The sequence below is a fragment of the Erythrolamprus reginae genome, chromosome 4, assembly GCF_031021105.1.
Source record: "Erythrolamprus reginae isolate rEryReg1 chromosome 4, rEryReg1.hap1, whole genome shotgun sequence".
NCBI classification, from domain to species: domain Eukaryota; kingdom Metazoa; phylum Chordata; class Lepidosauria; order Squamata; family Dipsadidae; genus Erythrolamprus; species Erythrolamprus reginae.
The window spans coordinates 93,290,547-93,312,019 of NC_091953.1; the positions used below are offsets into that span (position 1 = coordinate 93,290,547).

General features: G+C 40.0%; 1 protein-coding gene and 1 long non-coding RNA gene across 4 annotated transcripts in view; one reads left to right on the forward strand and one right to left on the reverse strand.

Moving 5' to 3' along the window:
- Positions 1 to 9,075, reverse strand: part of LOC139167351 (uncharacterized) — a 109,662-nt gene extending 100,587 nt beyond the window's left edge. For all 3 annotated transcript variants that reach the window (XR_011559109.1, XR_011559108.1, XR_011559110.1), the window contains exon 1: positions 8,933 to 9,075. This is a non-coding gene — a long non-coding RNA (uncharacterized lncRNA). The remainder of the gene's footprint in view (positions 1 to 8,932) is intronic.
- A 172-nt stretch (positions 9,076 to 9,247) lies between these two features.
- PPP2R3B (protein phosphatase 2 regulatory subunit B''beta) overlaps positions 9,248 to 21,473 on the forward strand; it is a 57,936-nt gene continuing 45,710 nt past the window's right edge. Inside the window, exons 1-2 of the mRNA XM_070750908.1 lie at positions 9,248 to 9,364; positions 14,394 to 14,814. Of these exons, the coding sequence (XP_070607009.1) occupies positions 14,470 to 14,814 (345 nt within the window). The 5' untranslated portion in view covers positions 9,248 to 9,364; positions 14,394 to 14,469. The remainder of the gene's footprint in view (positions 9,365 to 14,393; positions 14,815 to 21,473) is intronic.

Consider the following 21,473-nt stretch of genomic DNA (forward strand, 5'->3'; position numbering starts at 1 on the left):
ACAAGCGCGCACACACACATTGTATATAGTCTACTTTTCTTTTTAGTTTTCTGATGTTGAACAACTTTCTGACAATCCTTGCTTGCTTCCGATATAAAAGGGGTATGAGTAGACTGAGAATCGACTGGACCAAACTGTAATCTGTCCAGCACTCAGAGCACTGCAGGGTTTTTTTATTGTTCTTGCTAGAACAATATTTTATGATTTAAAAATATCTGCTTCCTATGCACCATTGCTTTTATGTGAATGGCTCAACTTGTTAATGCAAATCAATAGCACCTTCCATAACTCCAATTTTGGATGATCCTACCTTAATCTGAATGACTAACATCAGAGTAAGCTATTCCTTTGCAGAGGAAATATAGATACATACCTAATACACTATCAGCTTCCATTGTTTGAATCAATCTCGTAACATTGCTATGTAGTGATATCGAACTCTCAATAGTGATGGGTTACTTTTCAATACATCTCTTGAGGAAACCTGCATAAAAATGTACCTTCAAAATAAAGGCTTTTTAAGTAACTGAACAGCCAAGTTGTTACATACAGTGGTACCTCGAGATACGAGTTTAATTCGTTCCGGACCTGGGCTCTTAAGTCGAGCAGCTCTTATCTCGAACGACTTTTCCCCATAGGAATTAATGTAAATAATTTTAATTGGTTCCAGCCCTCAAAAAACTCACAAAGTTAGTCTAAATTATGCAGAAAGACATGTTTTTAATGAAGAAATGTACATGTACATATAAATGAATAATGAAGTTTCTTTCACTTAACTTGTAAACTTTCTTAAACTTTTAAATTTACATATGTTCAACTTCTCTGCCACCCAATCCTGTAGGACAGAGGTCCCCAACCCTTTTTGCACCAGGGACCGGCATTAAGCGATCAAGAGAGGAATGGGTGAATGAATGGACGGAGGGTGGGAAGGAAGGAAGGAAAGAGGGAAGGGACAGGAACAGAGGAAGGAAGCAAGGAAACTTATGAAAGGGGAGAGTAAGAGAGGAATGAGTGAAGGGAGGGAGGGAGGGAGGGAAGAAGGTGGGAAGGAGAAAGAAAAGAAGAAATAGAGGAAGGGAAGGTAAAAGAGAGAAAGTAAAAGAGCAAGCAAGAAAGAAAGAAAGAAAGAAAGAAAGAAAGAAAGAAAGAAAGGGGGAAGGGACAGGAACAGAGGAAGGAAGCAAGGAAACTTATGAAAGGGGAGAGTAAGAGAGGAATGAGTGAAGGGAGGGAGGGAAGAAGGTGGGAAGGAGAAAGAAAAGAAGAAATAGAGGAAGGGAAGGTAAAAGAGAGAAAGAAAAAGAGAAAGAAAGAAAGAAAGAAAGAAAGAAAGAAAGGGGGAAGGGACAGGAACAGAGGAAGGAAGCAAGGAAACTTATGAAAGGGGAGAGTAAGAGATGAATGAGTGAAGGGAGGGAGGGAGGGAAGAAGGTGGGAAGGAGAAAGAAAAGAAGAAATAGAAGGGAAGGTAAAAGAGAGAAAGAAAAAGAGCAAGAAAGAAAGCTGCAAGCACCCCCCCCCCCGAGCCCCCCAGGCCGGCTGTAACCTTTTAAAACACGCGCGCCGCTTCGCAGCTGTCTCCTGAAGCCGAACGCGGAAGTTAGCGTTTGGCTTCAGGAGACAGCTCCTTGGCGCTTGTATCTCGAATTTGGGCTTGTAAGTAGAACAAAAATATCTCTCCCCTCCCAGCTCTTATCTCGAGTTGCTCTTAAGTAGAGCAGCTCTTATGTCGGGGTTCCACTGTACTTTCTGTTATCCCTCTAGATTGGCATTGGCGAGGGGATTTAACTATTCTGAGTTCCATTCAACATTTTAAAAGATTTGACTCATTTCTGGTGTACTAGGAAAATTATAAAACTTTATCTAAATCTTTTCAGATTACCAACCTGACCAAAACATAACATATATACAGTGTTCCCTCAATTTTCGCGGGGGATGCGTTCCGAGACCGCCCGCGAAAGTCGAATTTCCGCGAAGTAGAGATGCGGAAGTAAATACACTATTTTTGGCTATGAACAGTATCACAAGCTTTCCCTTAACACTTTAATCCCCTAAATTGCAATTTCCCATTCCCTTAGCAACCATTTAGATTATTACTCACCATGTTTATTTATTAAAGTTTATTAATAATATATTTATTAAAGGTGGACAAAAGTTTGGCAATGACATATGATGTCATCGGGCGGGAAAAAACGTGATATAGGGTAAAAAACCATGAAGTATTTTTTAATTAATATTTTTGAAAAACCGTGGTATAGACTTTTCGCAAAGTTCGAACCCGCAAAAATCAAGGGAACACTGTACAATATACAGTAATCAAACAGGATCTCCTCTGCCATTTGTCTATGAGGCCTTTGGTGCAAGAATCAGATTATCATTATCATGTATCTTCAAAACAAGTGACATGAAGCCAGAAAAGTCTTGCAGAACTCTCATCAGATTTTTAAAATATACTAAATGTGTCCTGCATTGGTAACTTCAGAGAAGTTACTACACATCACTTTTTTGTAATCCCTTTACATTCAAAGACAGAATTTGGTGGTCATGCAGTTAAGAATGATGATGTGAACAAAGATTAAGATTTTCAGCAAATGTACAGTATACAGTGATACCTTGTCTTACAAACTTAATTGGTTCCGGGATGAGGTTCTTAAGGTGAAAAGTTTGTAAGACGAAACGATGTTTCCCATAGGAATCAATGGAAAAGCAATTAATGCGTGCAAGCCCCAAATTCACCCCTTTTGTCAGTCGAAGCGCCCTTTTTTGCGCTGCTGGGATTTCCCTGAGGCTCCCCTCCATGGGAAACCCCACCTCCGAACTTCTGTGTTTTTGCGATATGGCAGGGGAATCCCAGCATCGCAAAAACGGGTGCTTCGCTGGCAACGGAAGTCCGGAGGTGGGGTTTCCCAGTGAAGGGAGCATCAGTGAAATCACAGCATCGCAAAAACACAGAAGTCCAGAGATGGGGTTTCCCATGGAGGGGAGCCTCAGGGGAATCCAACAGCGCAAAAACGGGCACTTCCCTGGCAACAGAAGTCTGGAGGCGGGGCATCCCAGTGGCAGCGGTGGGTTTGTAAGGTGAAAATAGTTTGTAAGAAGAGGCAAAAAAATCTTAAACCCCGGGTTTGTATCTCGAAAAGTTTGTATGACGAGGCGTTTGTAAGACGAGGTATCACTGTACTTGTCTTCCCTCTCCTGAATGAATACATGTTTGTTTAGTAAAATCATGCTTCAATATATCTTTATCTATATGGCCAGCTTGCTTTGGAGTAGTAAAAACAATCTGAAGGCTGTAATCATCCCGGATTCATTTTCTGATGCCTCGAAATACTGACAGTCATTTTCTCTTGCAATAAGAAAGCAGCTTTATTTATCTAATAAAAAGAAACTCATAGCACTCCTGGTTATAACTATTGATAAATTTAAAAATAATGTTCTCTCTGTCGATATCCATTATTTTCCATATGATGAACACAGTTGTTCAAACTATATGCTGGCCATCATTCACTATTGGTGTCCTTTTTTAAACAACTACAGTTTGCAAACGCATTTTCCCCTTCTTCCTCTTGAAGGCATCTTCTAGATATGGTATTGTATATTCGAACCTTGGCTTTTTGATAGTAACACAGCACAAACAATGTCTCACAAACCTCTTTTTATTGTGTAACGTTGCTAATTGTTCTCATTAGCAGTCATCCTAAGTCCAAATAAAGTAAAGCAAGTCTTTTCTTTGTCACAACTGCTAATTATTGTCATTAGCAGTCAGCATAAGTCCAAGCGGAATCAAACAAGTCTGACTAAAAGTTTTCCAGGGAAAAGTAGATCACATGAACCTTGCTCTTCTTTGGCAAGCTGCCAAGGAACAGTTGCAGGAAACTTTGCCAAGTTTAAACAAGAACAAAGTGGAGGCTTGAGTTGCAAAGACAAGATCTGGAAATGAGTTGCTTCCTGCAAGTCACCCTTTCGTTTGCTTCACTTATAAAGCCTATGGGAGGGGCCAATTATCCCAAGCCTTACTCCTGAGTAGTCCTTCTCCTCTAGAACTGTTCTTGCCTTTTGGCAGCTCTGCACACACACGCATTGAGAACAGGTTCCTCCTGTACTATTTCCTCGCTCATGTCAACCTCTAATACCCAGCAGCGCAAAAGCAAAAATATCTACTGCAATAATATTTTTCATTTTGCTACCTGAAATTAAAATCTATTATAATCTGTCAGTCTTCCTAGAGTCGTGATGGTGAACCTATGGCACACGTGCCAGAGGTGGCACACAGAACGCTCTCTGCTGGCACACGCGCCATCATCCCAGGTCAGATCTCCGTGGCGTTTCTATCGAGAGCTTCTTTTCCCCTGCAAACAACAAAATAGAAGCTCACAAAAGAAAAACATCTTACCTGTTGTTGTGCTGCCGATGTTGGGATGCTCCGCTTCCCACCAGCCAGCTGATCTTCAGGTCTCTGCTGCACATGTGCACACACAAACAGTATCTGCAGTGGTGGGCTACAAGACGGAACGATAAATTGCGCTCACCGTCGCAGGACATAAGTGCTTGCGGGGCCAGCATGATTTTGCTTCTCCACCTGTGGAGCAAAATTGCGCATGGAGCCGCAGGTGCGCACGTGTTCTGGTGAGGGTTTTTTGTTTCCATGCATGCCGCAACACGGGCACACCTGCGGCTCCATGTGCGATTCTGCTGGAGAAGCAAAATTGCACTGGTCCCGCAAGCACTTATGAGCTGCGGCGGCGAGCGCAATTTAGCGTTCTGGCTTGTAGCCCACCGCTGCATATCTGCACATGCACATGTTTGCACATGTCTGTGCAGGTGCATGTCCACTCATATCTGCACATTCAGTTTGGGCATGAACACAGGCACAGTTTGGGTACTTGGTGTCTAAAAGGTTCACCGTCACTGTCCTAGAGACTTCCTAGATTTTCTTCAAAACTAATGAGCATTTTTGCACTTTTTGAGATTTTGAGATTTTGCCACACAAACCTTGATTGTAGCTTAAACATTCTCACTTACTATGCTTTAAAGATCTGCACATGTAGATTTCATTTCATTCCCATTTCTAAAATGTCTAATTTCATATTATCTAATCTGACGTTAAACTGCGTTTTTCATCTTCTCCCAGTATAAGTTTCTCTATGAATGATTTATGACTGTGGTAGCAACTATGTCATGATTCAACATAAGCTAGGTTATAACCCTAGATCCTGTTGACCACCTTTTTATCACTAACATTAAGTCCACTAATTCTTTTCTTTAACTTGCTCCACATTAAACCTATGACGACAGTGCCCAAATTGTTCTCATTATTAAGGCATATTAGAAATTAATATTAGTGAATAAAATATGCTGCCATAATTGTTCCTTCCCTATAGACAGAAGTCTTACCAAACAAAAGCAGACTACTTGCACCATAAACATATACTCTGGGGACTATTAGTAGGAGCTCCCACACAATGATGTTGCTTCTTGCAATCTGAACAACATACCATCTCATCTTGAATAAAAGATATTGATATAAGCAAATGACACTGGATGTTTGGGGAATTTTTTGTAAAGTTTGTAAGTCATAAGTTTATAGAAGTGTTTACTATATGGTAAAAATTCTAGGTATGCAATAAATTGGAATAATTCATATGTTGCACATAAATTTGTGGGAGATAATAAATACAGAAGAAATCAATTTTACATTAAAGCTGATATACATTTTGAAGCCTATGTTGTTTCAGCATCCAGATCCACGCTGGTTGCAACTGACCGCCTGGTGCTTGAGTGGCTCGCTTTGAAACACCATCCGGTCCCTGAGGACATTATTACAAATTATGCTGGCCTTCAGGAGGCCGTCCACAGAGCAGATCTACTCCGCAACATGGAGGGCTTTTTGTGAATGGTATAAAAAGGTGGGGTACTCACCCCTCGACCTCTCCACTGTAAATATTCTTCAATTTCTCCGTCATGACCTTGCTGAAGGCCTCTCCCCATATACCCTCCGTCGCCAGTTAGCAGCCTTGTCAACGGTGTTATCCTATCAGTCACTGTACTCTCTTTCAATGCATCCTCTGATTCAAAGGTTCCACAGGGGGACGGTCAATCTATGCTCCCAGTCGTTCAGATTCCCAACATGGGATCTGCCCAAGGTCCTCAATTCTTTCATAAGGGGACTCTTTGAGCTCTTACAAACGGCTTCACTTCGCCATCTCTCTTACAAAGTGGTTTTTCTTGTAGCAGTGACTTTAGTCCATCGGATATCAGAACTGACGACTCTGTCGGTACGAAGCAACCTCTATGCCTTCCATCCTGATGGGGTAGTGTTGAGGTTAGACCCTATATTTACTGCAAAGGTGAACTCATATTTCTACTGAGCACAAGAGACCATTCTCCCTTGTTTCCCCCCGATCCCCATCTACTGAACTAGAGAGACAATGGCACATGCTCGACATGAGGTGAGCTCTGGACATATACATATACCGCACATCCGCCTTTCGACGAACAGAGGTTCTATTCGTCTTGTTCCAGCCTGCCTCCCTGGGAAGGAAAGCCTCCTCCCCGATGGTGGGCTGCTAGATTCACACAGTCATTTCTCTCTCTTATGATCTCCTTCCTCTGCCCCGCCCCCCTTGGGGTGACAGCCCATTTGGCGCGCAGCACAGCAACCTCTGGGCTTGGACTGCTTGAGCATTGATTGAGGAGGTATGCCGAGCTGCCCTTGGTCTTCTCAGATCCCATTCATCTGCAATTATAAACTGGATGCTTTCGCGGCGGGCGAGGCGGATTTCAGCCACCAGGTCTTAGAGCAGGCAGGAATGTGTCAGGATGATCCCAGCCCGATATGGGTAACCTTCCCAAATTATAGGCCACTTTGGCATGTCCCATCCTTAGAGGCTAGTTGCATCCACTATGGAGAAGGGACAAAGGTACACACGATATCCCCATTCTTGTAGGGTGGAGCTAGCCTCCAATTCCCACCCTTCTGGTCTGGATAGCAGGAGTTCTTTTTGTATCTGTTAATGTTTATGCCTAACTGGCAGTGGTCTATGCAGCATCTGTCACTGTTTATATGTTTGTATAAAGTTCATCAGTGTTGGAAGCTGCACGCAGAGTCTGATCTCGTCCTTCATTGAACGAGGGGAAACCTAGGATGGAGGGGGATATTTCTACTGTTTTCAGACTCAGTCCTAATTGGCTAGAGGACAAGGTCATCCCATCCTTGGAGGATAGCTCCATCCTATGAGAATAAGCATATCAGGTACGTACCAACGCCCCTTCTTATATTACTTTATATTATAGTGTGTGTGTGTGTGTGTGTTTTCTGTCAGATCACCCTGGTATATTGGAGGAGCACCACAGCTTCCTTTTTGCCTCTCAGCCCAACATTTAGGCCTTTTACTATATGTGATGCTCCTTCAATATACCAGGGTGATCCGACAGAAAAAATATATAACTCTTCCCTGGCACAAAATTGAAGGGATCAGATCCTGTAGCCTAGAGGTTAATCCTCTGCCTTAAAGGTAAAGGCTGCAAGTGCAAATCCTAGTGAGAGGGTATGGCTAGCTGATGAGGCCAAAGTAAGGCCAAATAGATCTATCCTAGTCTCCCTTAATTTAAATTCAGCAAAAACATGTGATACGTACAGAAGTTTGTCAGCTATGAACAAATTAACTGCCTTGAAATGGCCCTGGCTTGGGCCTTCCCTGGTACAAAGCTGAAGGGATCAGATCCTGTAGCCTAGAGCAGTGATGGTGAACCTTTTTTTCCTCGAGTGCTGAAAGGGTGTGGGTATGCACTATCGCACATGCACCTATAATTCAATGCCTGGGGAGGGCAAAAACAGCTTCACCTGCCTCCCAGAGGACCTCTGGAGGCTAGAAATGACTTGTTTCCCAACTTCTGGTGGGCCCAGTAAGCTCGTGTTTTGCCATCTCCAGGCTCCAAAATGTTTTCCTAGAGCTGGGAGAGGTAAAACTGCCCTGCCCCATCCCCCTGGATGCTCTCTGGAAACCAAAAATGCCCTCCCTGAGTCTCTGTGTGAGCCAAAAATCAGCTGGCTGGCACACACATGCACTGGTGCCATAGGTTCGCCATCACTGGCCTAGAAGTTAATTCTCTGCCTTACAAGGCAAAGGCTGCAAGTTCAAATCCCACTATTTTTCAGGAAATGTTAGCTGTTAATATTTTTTTAAGTTTAATGGAAATATTTTAAACACAAGTTCTGCAAGATAACTCTCGTTTCTAATATGATATTGGCAGCCTTTGAGCTCCTATCAAGGTTTATGGTACCAATTCAGATTCTCACCAAACCAATGTCTGCTCTTTGAAATCTCAAACGTCTTGCTAAATCAATATTGATACCCAAAACCAAGCGTTCTGGACTTGACTGTATATTCATAGGCAAAAACACACCTCTGCCCACATGGGAGCCTCATGCACTACTAAATGCAATACAATCCATGAAGCTAGGATGTGGAAGTGGCACCACAAATAATTTTCCAACACTTGTCCCTTTAAGAGAGCTAAGCAAAAAAGAAAGAGATAAGCCTCTACTGTGAATGTGATGCTCCTTCTTGAGATTAACATTAAGACTGGTTGTGATTGAGAATTTATATTGATGTTGAAATTGAATAAATCAATTGTAGTTGATTTTATCCCAATCAGTGAATTTGGATTTAAACATTAAGTATTCCTCCAGAGACCAGCCTGTTGGCTAACATTCCTGGAAGAGTCAGTGGCATTAAACCAGGCTTTCAATTTAGCAAATTGCTGTTTCCCTGAAGGAAAAAAAAATTACAATTCCTTGCCACTGTTGTTGGGTTTTTTACCCCTGCACAGTCTATATATAAACAAATCTAATGAATTATTATTATTATTATTATTATTATTATTATTGCTACTATTATTACTATTATTATTATATTGTGTAAAATCATACTTTTGTGGTCCAACTCCCCAAGAGCTAACGTTTGCAGAATTACATCGCAGCGATATATTACAGCAAAAGCTTCTAGCAGGCCATTCAGCGTTAGCGTGCATTAGCCGCACGCAGCCAGCCATCACCCAACTAAAGCAACTTTTCAAAACGCGCTTCTGCGCCTTCTGTGGCTACGCCTCCTTTCTTTCACCCACCAATTAGGAGGCGGCAAGAATGACGGCACTATCTCAGACGCTACCGTTGCGAAGCTCCGCCCCTTTATTTCCTGCCCGCTTCTGGTGTTTCGGCCCCGCCCTCCCCACTCCCTCCATCCCCGCCGCCGCTGCGGACGTTTCGGTTGGGTGTTTTTTCCCCCCGTTGTTGTTGTTTCCAGGCCCAACGGAACGCCATTGGAGCTAAAACAGGACCCGTCCGGGAAAATCCGGATGTCTGGTAATCCTATTTATAAACACTACCGTGCTTTGTTTGGAACAAATAACGAGCTTCGGAGCCGTTCCAGCAGCTGAGGTCGGCTCACCTTTTGCTGCGTTTCAGCCACGATTCCACCAACTGTTGTTTCTTTCTTTCTTTCTTTCTTTCTTTCTTTCTTTCTTTCTTTCTTTCTTTCTTTCTTTCTCTCTCTCTCTCACTTTCTTCTTTTTCAACCTGGGGAAAGTTTCCTCTTCTCTTTTTTCACAGAAAAAGAAAATGGAAGGCCCAAAGGCTTGTGTTGTGGCGATGCTTGTAGGCTTAACTCTATTCCGCTTTGGAAGAAACCGCGAGGGTCTTAAAAAAAGACATGAAATTCCCGCGTAGACTTTAAAAAAAACATGGAGGAGGAAAGGAGGTTGCACGAATTATTTGTAGGAGATTGAAGTAAATTTTATGTTAGCAGGGTCCTCTTTCAAGCACTTTGTAGAATAGAATAGAATTCTTTATTGGACACACAAGGATAAGGTCCCACAGAGTTGGCCTTCTCCGGGTCCCGTCGACCAAACAATGTCGTTTGACGGGCCCCAGGGGAAGAACCTTCTCTGTGGCGGCCCCGGCCCTCTGGAATCAACGGCCCCCACCCTCCTTTTCTTTCGCAAATTACTCAAGACCCACCTTTGTCGCCAGGCATGGGGGAGTTAGGATATTCCTTCCCCTAGGCCATTACAAATTATGTATGGTATGTTTGTGTGTATGTTTGGTTTTTATAATAAGGGTTTTTAGTTGTTTTATTAAATTGGATTGTTACATGTTGTTTTTTATCATTGTTGTTAGATCTATTTCGGCCTTATTTTGGCCTCATCAGCTAGCTATACCCACTGGGACTTGAACCTGCAACCTTTGCCTTGTAAGGCAGAGAATTATCCTCTAGGCCAGTGTTTCCCAACCTTTTTTGAGCCGCGGCACATTATTCACATTTACAAAATCCTGGGGAACATTGAGCGGGGGGGGGGGGGGTGTAAAAAAAGTTTGGACAAAAAATATCTCTCTTCCTCCCTTTCGCTGTATTTTTCTCTCTCCCTCTTTCTCTCTCTCTCCCTTCCCTCCTCTTTCTTTCCCCTCTCTCTCCATCTCTCTTTGTTTCTCCCTTCCTTCCTCTCTTTTTTGCCCTCCTTCTCTCTCCCTCCTTCCCTATCTCTGTCTTTCCCTCACCCTCCTTCCCCCCTTTCTCTCTCTCTCTTGCTTTCTCTCTCTTGCTGTCTTTCTCTCTTCCCCCCCTCTCTCCCTCTCTCTTGCTATCTCTCTTTCTCTCTCTCTCTCTTTTGCTTTCTCTCTTTCTCTCCCCCTCTCTCTCCCTCTCTCTTGCTATCTCTCTTTCTCTCTCTGTTTTGCTTTCTCTCTTTCTCTACCCCCTCTCTCTCCTTCTTTCTCTCCCCCTCCCTCTCTCTTTCTCTCTCTCCCTCTCTTGCTATCTCTTTCTCTCTCCCCCCCTCTCTCCCTCTCTCTCTCCCTCTCTTGCTATCTCTTTCTCTCCCCCCTCTCTCCTTCTCTCTCTCCCTCTCTTGCTATCTCTTTCTCTCTCTTTCTATCCCCCCTCTCTTCCTCTCTCTTTCTCTCTCTACCTCTCTTGCTATCTCTTTCTCTCCCCCCTCTCTCCCTCTCTTTCTCTCTCTCCCTCTCTTGCTATATCTTTCTCTCTCTTTCTCTCCCCCCCTCTCTTCCTCTCTCTTTCTCTCTCTCCCTCTCTTGCTTTCTCTTTCTCTCCCCCCTCTCTCCCTCTCTCTTTCTCCCAGTAGCCGTGGGGCGACGTCAGGGTGATCAGCTGTGAAGCGGAGCTCCAGAACGGAGGCACAGACGGCGGTGGCTAGACGCCGTACATTTCTGGCGTTACGCTGGGCATGGACGTGGGGCTTGAGCATCCGTCCTGGTCCAGCCAGCAGGCAAGCGCCAGCCACACAATTCCAGCATTTCTAGCCGCCGCCCTCGGTGCCTCTGTTCCGTAGCTCCGCCTCACAGCTGATCACCCTGACGTCGCCCCACGGCTACTGGGAGAAAGAGAGAGGGAGAGGGGGGGAGAGAAAGAGAAAGCAAGAGAGGGGGAGAGAGAGAGGGACCACCCTGCCACCGCCCCACGGCATGGCTCCTGCCCGCTGCCGCTGCCGCCGCCATCACCCTCCCACTGTGCGCCGCCCTGCCGCTGCCCTCCCACCAAGCCCCAAAGCTCACCTGCTGACAGGGAAGCTCCAGCCGGGCGGAGCGCCACAGTTGCTGGAAAACTTGGAAGGCGCAAAGAAGCAAGCTCAGCTTCCGGTCACATAACTTTTTTCTCTTCGCAAAAAGTTGCGAGACCAGAAGCTGAGCTTATTTCTTCGCGGAACACTGCTCTAGGCTACAGTATCCAATCTCTTCAGCTCTGCACTGTATATATATATATATGTATCATATGTTTTTGCTGAAACATGTATATACACACACACACATATATCACATGTTTTTACTGATTTTTTTTTAAATGAAGGATAAGAAAAAATTCAGCAAAAACATGTGACACATACAGAATATAGTTGGTCAGCTATGCCTTGGAAATGGCCCTAGGTTGGGCCTAGAGGCAAAAAGGAAGCTGTGATGCTCAAAGAAATAAAGGGAACACTTAAGCAACACAATATAACTCCAAGTAAATCAAACTTCTGTGAAATCAAACTGTCCACTTAGGAAGCAACACTGATTGACAATCAATTTCACATGCTGTTGTGCACATTCAACTTTGTACAGAACAAAGTATCCAATGAAAATATTTCATTCATTCTCTAGGATGTGTTATTTGAGTGTTCCCTTTATTTTTTTAAGCAGTATGTGTGTGCGTGTTTGTGCATGTACCGTATATACATACATACAAACACATGATATATAGGAAAGGATAAAAGTCCTATTTTTTTTTTTAAAAACACCCAGTAATTACAATATATTCCAGTATATCTGGTCTAAGTAACTGAGAAAGCTGAGCTAGTCCAAATGTTTTTTACAAACACTATACAGAATAAGAGATATTGAAATACAATACAAGTCAAATACCTCAACTTACATCAATTTCATTTAGTGACCAAAGTTACAGTGGTTGCTGAAAAAAGGGACTTACTGTATTACCATTTTTCACACCTATGACCATTGCAAGGTCATTCAGATGCTTGGCAAATGAGTCATATTTATGACAGTGTTCTGGGGTCATGTAATCCCTTTTTATGACCTGACAAAGGCAAGGGGGAAGCCAGATTCACTTAACCGTGTTACTAACTTAATTGCGGAGTTTCACTTAACTATGGCAAGAAGTTGTAAAATGTTGCAAAACTCGCTTAGCAAATGTCTCCCTGTATTTGTTTGCCCTGAGTTTAAAGAATCCATACTGCTATTGCTTCCCTTGCTTATGATGACCTGTTAAAAAGTTATCTTTAATGAGGAAAAAATATGCCTATGCAGTATATTTCATTGGTGATGTTAGAAACTCTTCATTGTACATAACCTAATATGTACTTTATAATTCTCAGAGGTGAAGTTCCGATAGAAGTATTTTTAATCATGAAATGTTTGATGTATTTATTTATTCCATTTTTATGCCGCCCTTCTCCTTAGACTTAGGGAGGCTTACAGCATGTTAGCAATAGCACTTTTTAACAGAGCCAGCATATTGCCCCCACAATGCGGGTCCTCACTTTACCCACCTCAGAAGGATGGAAGGCTGAGTCAACCTTGAGCCGGTCATGAGATTTGAACTGTTGACCTACAGATCTACAGTCAGCTTCAATGGCCTGTAGTACAGAAATGAATTCAATAGATTTTACTCCCAAATAAAAGAATATGGACTATACATTTTGCCATTTTCTTATTAAATCTGAATGGGGCTGAAATCATGTACTGTATATTTACTGTGGATGCTTCAAAAATAATTCAAAAATGCTTCAGACCACGTGCAAGAACGTTACTGCTCGGCCATTTATAAAGGCATCCATGAGTTTGTTTCAGATTTTCATATAAGTTTGACAAAAGATGTTTCATAAAGAATTACTTTAATAAGCTATCTCCATGGGTTCTGGGTTTTTTTTCCAGGTTTGAACATGGTTGTAGCCGCTTGACCTAATACAGAAGTACTGTTGTATGTCTGTAATGTCTGAAGGAGTTCTTCTAATTTTTTCAAACTATAAACATGATTAACTGAATCCAGGCTAGAGTCTCTGGTTCATGGTTCATAAAATTTAGTTATAGATAGCATTTTTTGACTTTACTAGGGTAGGCTAGTAAAGTTAAGTATGATAAGAAATTGAATGAAGAATGGTATGCCTTAAAACAGCAGTTCCCAAGGATTAGTTTTGAAAGAAAAATTGTCTTCCACAGACTGGGGGTGTATGGTTTGCACACACAACCAAGATCCAGCACATGCACAGATGAAGTTTTGCCTGTTCTCCTTCTGCTTGTGAGACCTTGTGAGACCCCTGCCTTAAATAACCTTGTAGGTTAATACATTTGGGACTTCATTAATTGTTTAATTCTAATTTATGGTGTTAATTTATATTGCACATATCCAGGTCAAATCCTATATCAACCTTCACTTCATTTTAAAATAAGCCTAATATAATGAATAATTGAAAAGGGTGGATTCTTCATATGGTTTTCTAGCCAAAATACAAATACAAAATGGCCACAAGAGATACAAGAAACATTGTTTATTGATCATATGGTATTTTGCAACCCAGATCTAGTATTTCAACATAAAATTGTTTTATAATTGAATATATATATACTGTATATGAAGGTCTTGGCATATTTGGGTTTCTTCCCGTGTAGGATTTAGAGATTTCTGGTGACGTTTCGATGAGGTCTCACTCATCATCAGGCTGGTGCTTCTGTCTTTGTTCTAGGGCGAACACTATGTATGTGTATGTATGTATGTATGTCACATGTTTTTGCTGAATTTGAAAATTAAGGGAGACTATTTTGGCCTCATCAGAATAATCATCATATATATAAAAGTTTAAATAAATCTTTTTTTGTCTTTCAGGTGGAAATTTGTTTAATCTGATTTGAGAAGTTCATCTATTTCATTCAAGCAAAAATTAAATTAACAGAAGAACAAGATGCCAAGTGTGAAAGTTTTACAGCCTGTAGTAAAAATGAAACTGGATGAGCTCTTTTTGTGCTGGTTGAGTGAAACAAAAACTCAAGTGATGCTCAAAGACTATTTAAGGAGTATAACGAGTGAAGAAAAGATTGAAATAGGTAGTGGTGATGCTGGAGACAATGAAAATATTCTTTCTCAAATTAACTATGTCTCCAAACAAAGCATGTTCGGAAGTCTGATGTCTCCTTTGAGTCCAATGAGCCCTCCTCACCTGTCCACTGCTCTCCCATTCAGTACCTCAACAAGTCCTAGGAGATGTTCTAGTATTCGAGGAAAGCACGGATCTTCAAGTAGCAGAAAGGTAAGTGGATAAAGATAAATTATGTGATCAGTTACCAGATTAGATCAAATTTCTTGCACTGTAACAAGCTATTTTGATACATTGGTATGTGGCTGCAGAAATGTTATTTTATTAAAAATGTTCTTGCTAATTCCAGATAACATTTGTCAATTTCAGTATAATAAATTGAGAATGGCATCTGTCCCATAAGGAATTTTATTCACTTTAAATGATCATCCTTCATTTAAAACAACATCAAAATATTATATAAACAATAATTTTAGGTGACTTACCATTACTATGGAACTTCTTGTATTTTGATAGTCATGTTAAACCAGAAGCTTATTAGAAAAGTAATTCACAGAAGGGAAGTGTTATTATGGCACGTAATTGTGTCAATACAGAATATATTTACATAGCAGATTCATTTTGAGGTAGATTATTCAGATTATGGAACTGTTTATGTTGGCAAGTAATGAACATAATTATATTTTTAATTTCATAATTTTCAGTACAAATGGTTTTAATGTTATTTTGTACAGTAATATTTTTTATCTGCAGTGCCAGTATAATATATGTAGCTGTTCTATGTCTACCAAATAGAAATCTTCCCTGTAATCCACATAGGAGAAAATGTGAATGTATTTCACTTATCAATACTAATGCAATGTATTTACCTTTTGAGGGCTATACATTCTCAAAGATTTTCTTCAGTTGAGCTTCAGTTCTTTTAAGCTGTAATAAATCAAGGCATTTAACAGTTTTGGCAATATTCAGAATGGCATAAAGCTGATAGCATCTCATTTGATGCACCAATAATAGGGTAGTTATACCCTAAAATTTATTTTTGTATTTCACAACATTATTGATGCATATTAGTTTGCTTCAGCTCTCAATGTTTCTTCCTTCTTTTCTTCTCTCCAATGAATAGCATATCAGGCAACATTGATGGTAGGGAAATTTAGACATTGCTTCATTAGTATCTTCTGCTTAAAGAAGTTACTTAAATTACATTCTTTTACTTATTAGCATATCTTCCATTCATGTAAGTCAATGCTTTTGAAACTGCAGAATCTAGAGTAATTTTGCAATTATGACTATTTTTTTCTTACTGTAGAAAGCATAATATTTTACAACTCACTTCTGGTTTAGGATATGAAGATATGGTAAAGCTAAATGGTAATAGTGTGTGTGTGTGCGTTTATATATAATATATAAATATTTATATTTGATGGGATGTCTACATTTCCATTAGCTTCATACCAAGGTTTTCTATTAACTCCTTGTAGAATAACTTTATACAGACTAGATCCACAGTAAATTTATTGTACTCTTAAGTGCACATATATAAATGTTATATTCATGTTAAGAATATTTTTTGATGATGGAACATCAAAAATAATTTAATTTTTAATGCAAGGTAAAGTATAATTCACATATTGCATTATGGTTAATAGCACCTTGCATAATGCTAATTTCAGTAGGAAAATTATAGGAGTTTATGAAAAAGTTAGTGGTGAAAATTAGTGAGGTAGCATAGAGTTTAAATATTGCCAAGTTGAAATCTAGGGATTGAACCCAGCCAAAATGAATCAGTTAAGAATTATGTTAAGAAAAAAAAAAAGAAGACATTACTGTTTTTTATTCTGAAAGATTATGGCCATTAATAGTGACATTTCTAATCTATAAAGCATTATAATGAATAATGAATTTTGTTCTGAAAAGAAAAAGTAAAATCTTTATCTGATCTTGGTAGACAGAGCAGTCTTGAAACTCTCCATTTATTACATTAATGCAGGTAACAAATGTAATACTTGGTAGGATATTTTACCATCTGGGTGTTTGTATTTTAATATATGTTGTACTTTTTTCTGTCATATGGTCTTTTACAGAAGCATGTAAGTACAAATTACAGCTACCAATCATTGGAATAGGTTATCATGAAGTGGTTTCCTTCCCTTCACTAGAGGTTTTCAAAGGATGAATAGTCATCTGTTGGGAAAGATGTAATGAATACTACAGTATGCAGGGGGCTGAGCTTCCAACTCTATGATTCTGTTGACTATTGGGAGGCTTTTATTTCAAAACTAAAATGTATGCTAATAATTGTTTTCAAGGAAAAGAAAAGCATAAAATGCCTCTAGATCAGTGGTTCTCAACCTTGGGGTCGGGACCCCTTTGGGGGTGGAATGACCATTTCACCAAAGACAAATTTCCAATGGCCTTGGAACATATTATTTACAATCTGACCAGTCAGGTGTTTACAGTGGGAGTGTCCTTTGACCATCCTGCAAATCAGCTTCGAGCTCTGTTGGGAGAATTGGTGCTCGACTTATGGTTGGGGGTCACCACAACATGAGGAACTGTATTAAGGGGCCACGGCATTAGAAAGATTGAGAACCACTGCTCTAGATAATAATTGTAATAATTGTTGAACATCTTTGCTCATTAACTTTGTTCTTCATAGCATGAAGAATAAAAAGACTAATGAAGATGATTACTGAAGAATGTAACTGTAATAACTGTTGCAAGCTGCTCTGAGAAGGGGGGCATAGAAATCTAAATGCATACATACATACATACATACATACATACATACATACATACATACATACATACATACATACCAACATACCACACAGGAGCCTGGCAAAAGCTATTAGCTAATTATATCTTGTATAAACATGAAAATGCCTTGTACAATATGAGTAGGGGACAACAAGCTGCTTCCATTTATTTGTGACTTGGCATGCCCCACAAGTTGATTTAGTGCATGCCATGAACAGTGGATTTGCTGTGATATCAATAGCATTTATGAGTGAGTCTTAGTGAGAAGTTATATTGATCTCATGCCAAAAGAAAGAATTGCAATAATTGTAAAACAATTTGGTCTCATGTCATGAAGGGCTTTAAAGGTAATAACCAATACCTTGAATTGGACCTGGAAACAAATTGGCATCCAGTGCAGCTCACATGCCAGAGATATTATATGTGCAATCCTAGGGTTGCCCAATATTGTATCTATTGCTGCATTCTGCACCAGCTTCATTTTTTTTTGAATAGTCTTCAAGGGTAGTCCCATGAAGAGTGTATTGCAGTAGTCTGTAGGGAAGATGACCAGGGTGCGAGTTTAACATAATCAAAAGTTATAAAGCCACCATATCTACCACCTAGGCTCTATAGATAGGTGTCTTCAAAATGTAAGAGCTTTCAAAATATATCCTCAACCAGGGCTGATGGCAAATAATAAAAAGAGTCATAATAAAGCTCTTCTAATTAAGGTGGAAGAAGAGATGTTAAAGTGTAATTGTTACTATTGTTGACAACGCTATAGTAACCAAACATTATGCATGAATTCCTTTATAGATAGGTGTCCCTAACACATTGGTTAATCATGGGCTTGGCTTTTTGAAACCCCATTGCAATCATGAGTTCCCAGGCAAAAGGATAAGACCTGATTTTTCTCTGTTATCCTTTTCCAGACAGATCGAAAATTTTCTTGGAGAATTACAGGGACCAGGCTTGGCAAAGATTAATGACAGCTATTGATTGGTGATTAATTAGACTTTTTGAGTGTCAGATAAACAAAAGGCAGAAAATTAATAAATGACTGTCGTGCTTCTCTCCTATAGTTGCACCCAAAGTACATATGAGATGCATCATTAGACAAGTAAAATCTTTAAAAGTTAGATGTGACTTTTCTAATGGGATGCATTAATTATACAGTATAGTTAACCTAGCCAGACATTGTTTCCATGATACATATCTTAAGTTCAAGTGAGATGTGGTCCCTGTCAGTTGCACAATGAAATTTATTTATTTATTCTATTTTTATGCCACCCTTCTCCTTAGACTCAGGGCGGCTTACAACATGTTAGCAATAGCACTTTTTAACAGAGCCATTTTAATTCGTCATTTTAATTTGTTGACAGATCTCCGATCTCCTGTTATATAATAATTATCTCTAAGACCTCTCTTCACCATAGATCAGGGGTCCCCAAACTTGGAAACTTTACGACTTGTGGACTTCAACTCCCAGAATTCTGCCAAGTTTGGGGACCCCTGCCATAGATCGTCTTAGCTAGAATCTTGCCTAGCGTCCATACTGAGGGGAGAAAATATGGATAAGGTTTTTTGAAAGCCTCCTTTCAACATCTACTGACTAACCTCTACTTCAGCTTTTTGGAAAAATCAATGTTGACTGAGCCTCCACAGTGTCATAAACAATCTTCCTTTTCCAGCATGACAAAAACACTTCGTTAGAATCAAACCAGCCAGGGATCCAAAACTAAGAATTAGTCAGTTGCCAATTCCCACAAGCATTTCAAAAGTAGCAATCTCATTAAAGCACCAAAGAATCTGGAAAATAGTTTTCTGGATTATTGAAGGCAGATTTCCCAGCTGTCTAAACTTATATAAACACAGAACTGGAAGGTATATAGCTTATTACTTTAGATTTAAACATTTTGGGCTTTTTGGCATTTGGAGAGTAGATATGAGGCCAATTTCAGGCTTTTCTCAGAACTTTTATGAGCAAGAATGAGAACAGTTTACTTCTCAGAGGTATCTCACTCCTATTTCCATCCTTAAAATATTTTTTTAAAAGAGGGCTGCAAAACGTCAGCTTCTTACCTTTCAGTGATGTCACTATCTTATACAGTCCTTTAAAAATCAGAAGTCTCACTTGCAACCCATGACTTCTTTTCAAATGTTATACACTCTTGTTTTATCCTCTTGTTTTTACATATATTCTGTGCTTGCAAATATTGTCTTTGAAAGTGATTCTCAAAGTCATTTATTTAGGTCTTGAGTATAGATTCCAGTGAGAAGACAATTGGCCCATATTTGTAGGTTGTACTGGGCATTCATTCTTTAAAATGTTCTGAATTTCTGGTGAGCTGAATTTAGAGCAGATGTTGAAGTACATGCATGGTTTATAAGAAGCTGGTTTTGCATTCCAGGCTGTTATTCCCTAAATTGCAAGACTTCATAGAAATTACCGAAGAGAATACATAAAGCATTGTTCAAAGTCTATGATTAAAGGGTTATTATTAACATGAGACACTCAGTTTTACACTGCAGATGTATATGTATCAATTTAGAAACAAACTGCAATAACTTGAATAGAATTCACTTCTAGATATAGGCACATAGGACTATAAAACTAATATAAACGTTATATTAGATGATGTCATAATATAATATTTTATTTTAAATCAGTTCTAATATCTGTTCTGCCAGTGTGTCCCAACCGCCCATAATTACAGAGTAATTAGTCCAGAAAGACACACACCTCACGATAGAAGGAAAACCAAAAGTCTTTATCAACAGAAAAACAGAAACAGCTCCCTTTTTAAATGTCAAAGGGATTTTCTGGTACACACAAGGCACAGGTTAAATGCAATCCAATTTCTCACCCAATAACTGGGAAATTGAGTCCAATTCTAAAGTCCAGAAAGTCCATACACAGTCTTGAACAGGGAAACAGCAAAAACCACGATCTTGAGGAAACTATGAATCAGATAAACTGCCACAAGGCTAAACCAGCACGCTGCCCTTTTATCTGTAGCACTAATTACAGCAGCCCCACCCAACCACAGGTGGCCTCACTTATCTCCTGTAATAATCCTTCAGTTGTTCTCTCCTATGCATCACTCTACACATGCGTGGATCTGTCATAAGTTCTTGTTCAGAATCCAGGGATGATAAAGATGATTGATCTCCTGGGCTGTCTGCCAAACTCCCCCCTTCCCTGCTACTTCCTTCGTCAGAGGAGCCTTCGTCAGGAGATTCTATTGGGAGCAAAACAGACCTGTGGCATGTGGATGTTTCCCCCACATCCACCTCCACATTTCTTGGGGCAGGAGCTGGGCCAGAGCCAACCACAACAATATCTAAATGCAATTTTAAAGGGTTGGTGTAAAAATGGTGTAAAAGTTTTATTGATAAGATATAATTTTCCAAAACCATTTTATTATGCTAACCTTCTGTAACCTATAATCTTTTCTCCTCTCCCGTCCTCCTCTCCTCTCCTCCCACCATGGGATGAATTAATATAAATATATACTGATTCAAAAAGTCATAATAAGTATCTATTATACTAAGGTAATGTACATTAGATAGACTCATGATTCAGTTGTCCTTTGGAAAGCCCTGTTTTTATTACTTCAGAAGATAGTCATAGTGAAAGAAACCAGAGGATCAGAACAGCCACTGAAAAAGACCACCAGCAAGCCTTATCCTTCCACATTCCCCTACAATCAAGAACCCACTAATAGTTTCTCCTAGATACATTAAACTGGGAAATAGCTGCAGATAGCTAGGCACCAAGTCAAGTAACACTTTATAGGTCCTCAACTTACAACCACAATCAAGACCAGAATTTCTGTTGCTAACCAAAGACAGTTGTCAAATGAGTCACACCTGATTTTATGACGTGTTTTACCACAGTTGTTAAGTGAATCATGTAGTTGTTAAACAAATTCAGTTTCCCATTGACTTTGCTCGTCAGAAGCCATCTAGGAAGGTTGCAGTTGGGTATCGCTTGAACTCAGGATGTTTGAGGCATCATAAATACATTCCATTTGCCAATCACCCAAGTTTTGATCATGTGACCCTGTGCATACTTCAATGTTTGTAAATGTGAGGACCATTGTAAATCACTGTATTCAATTATATTG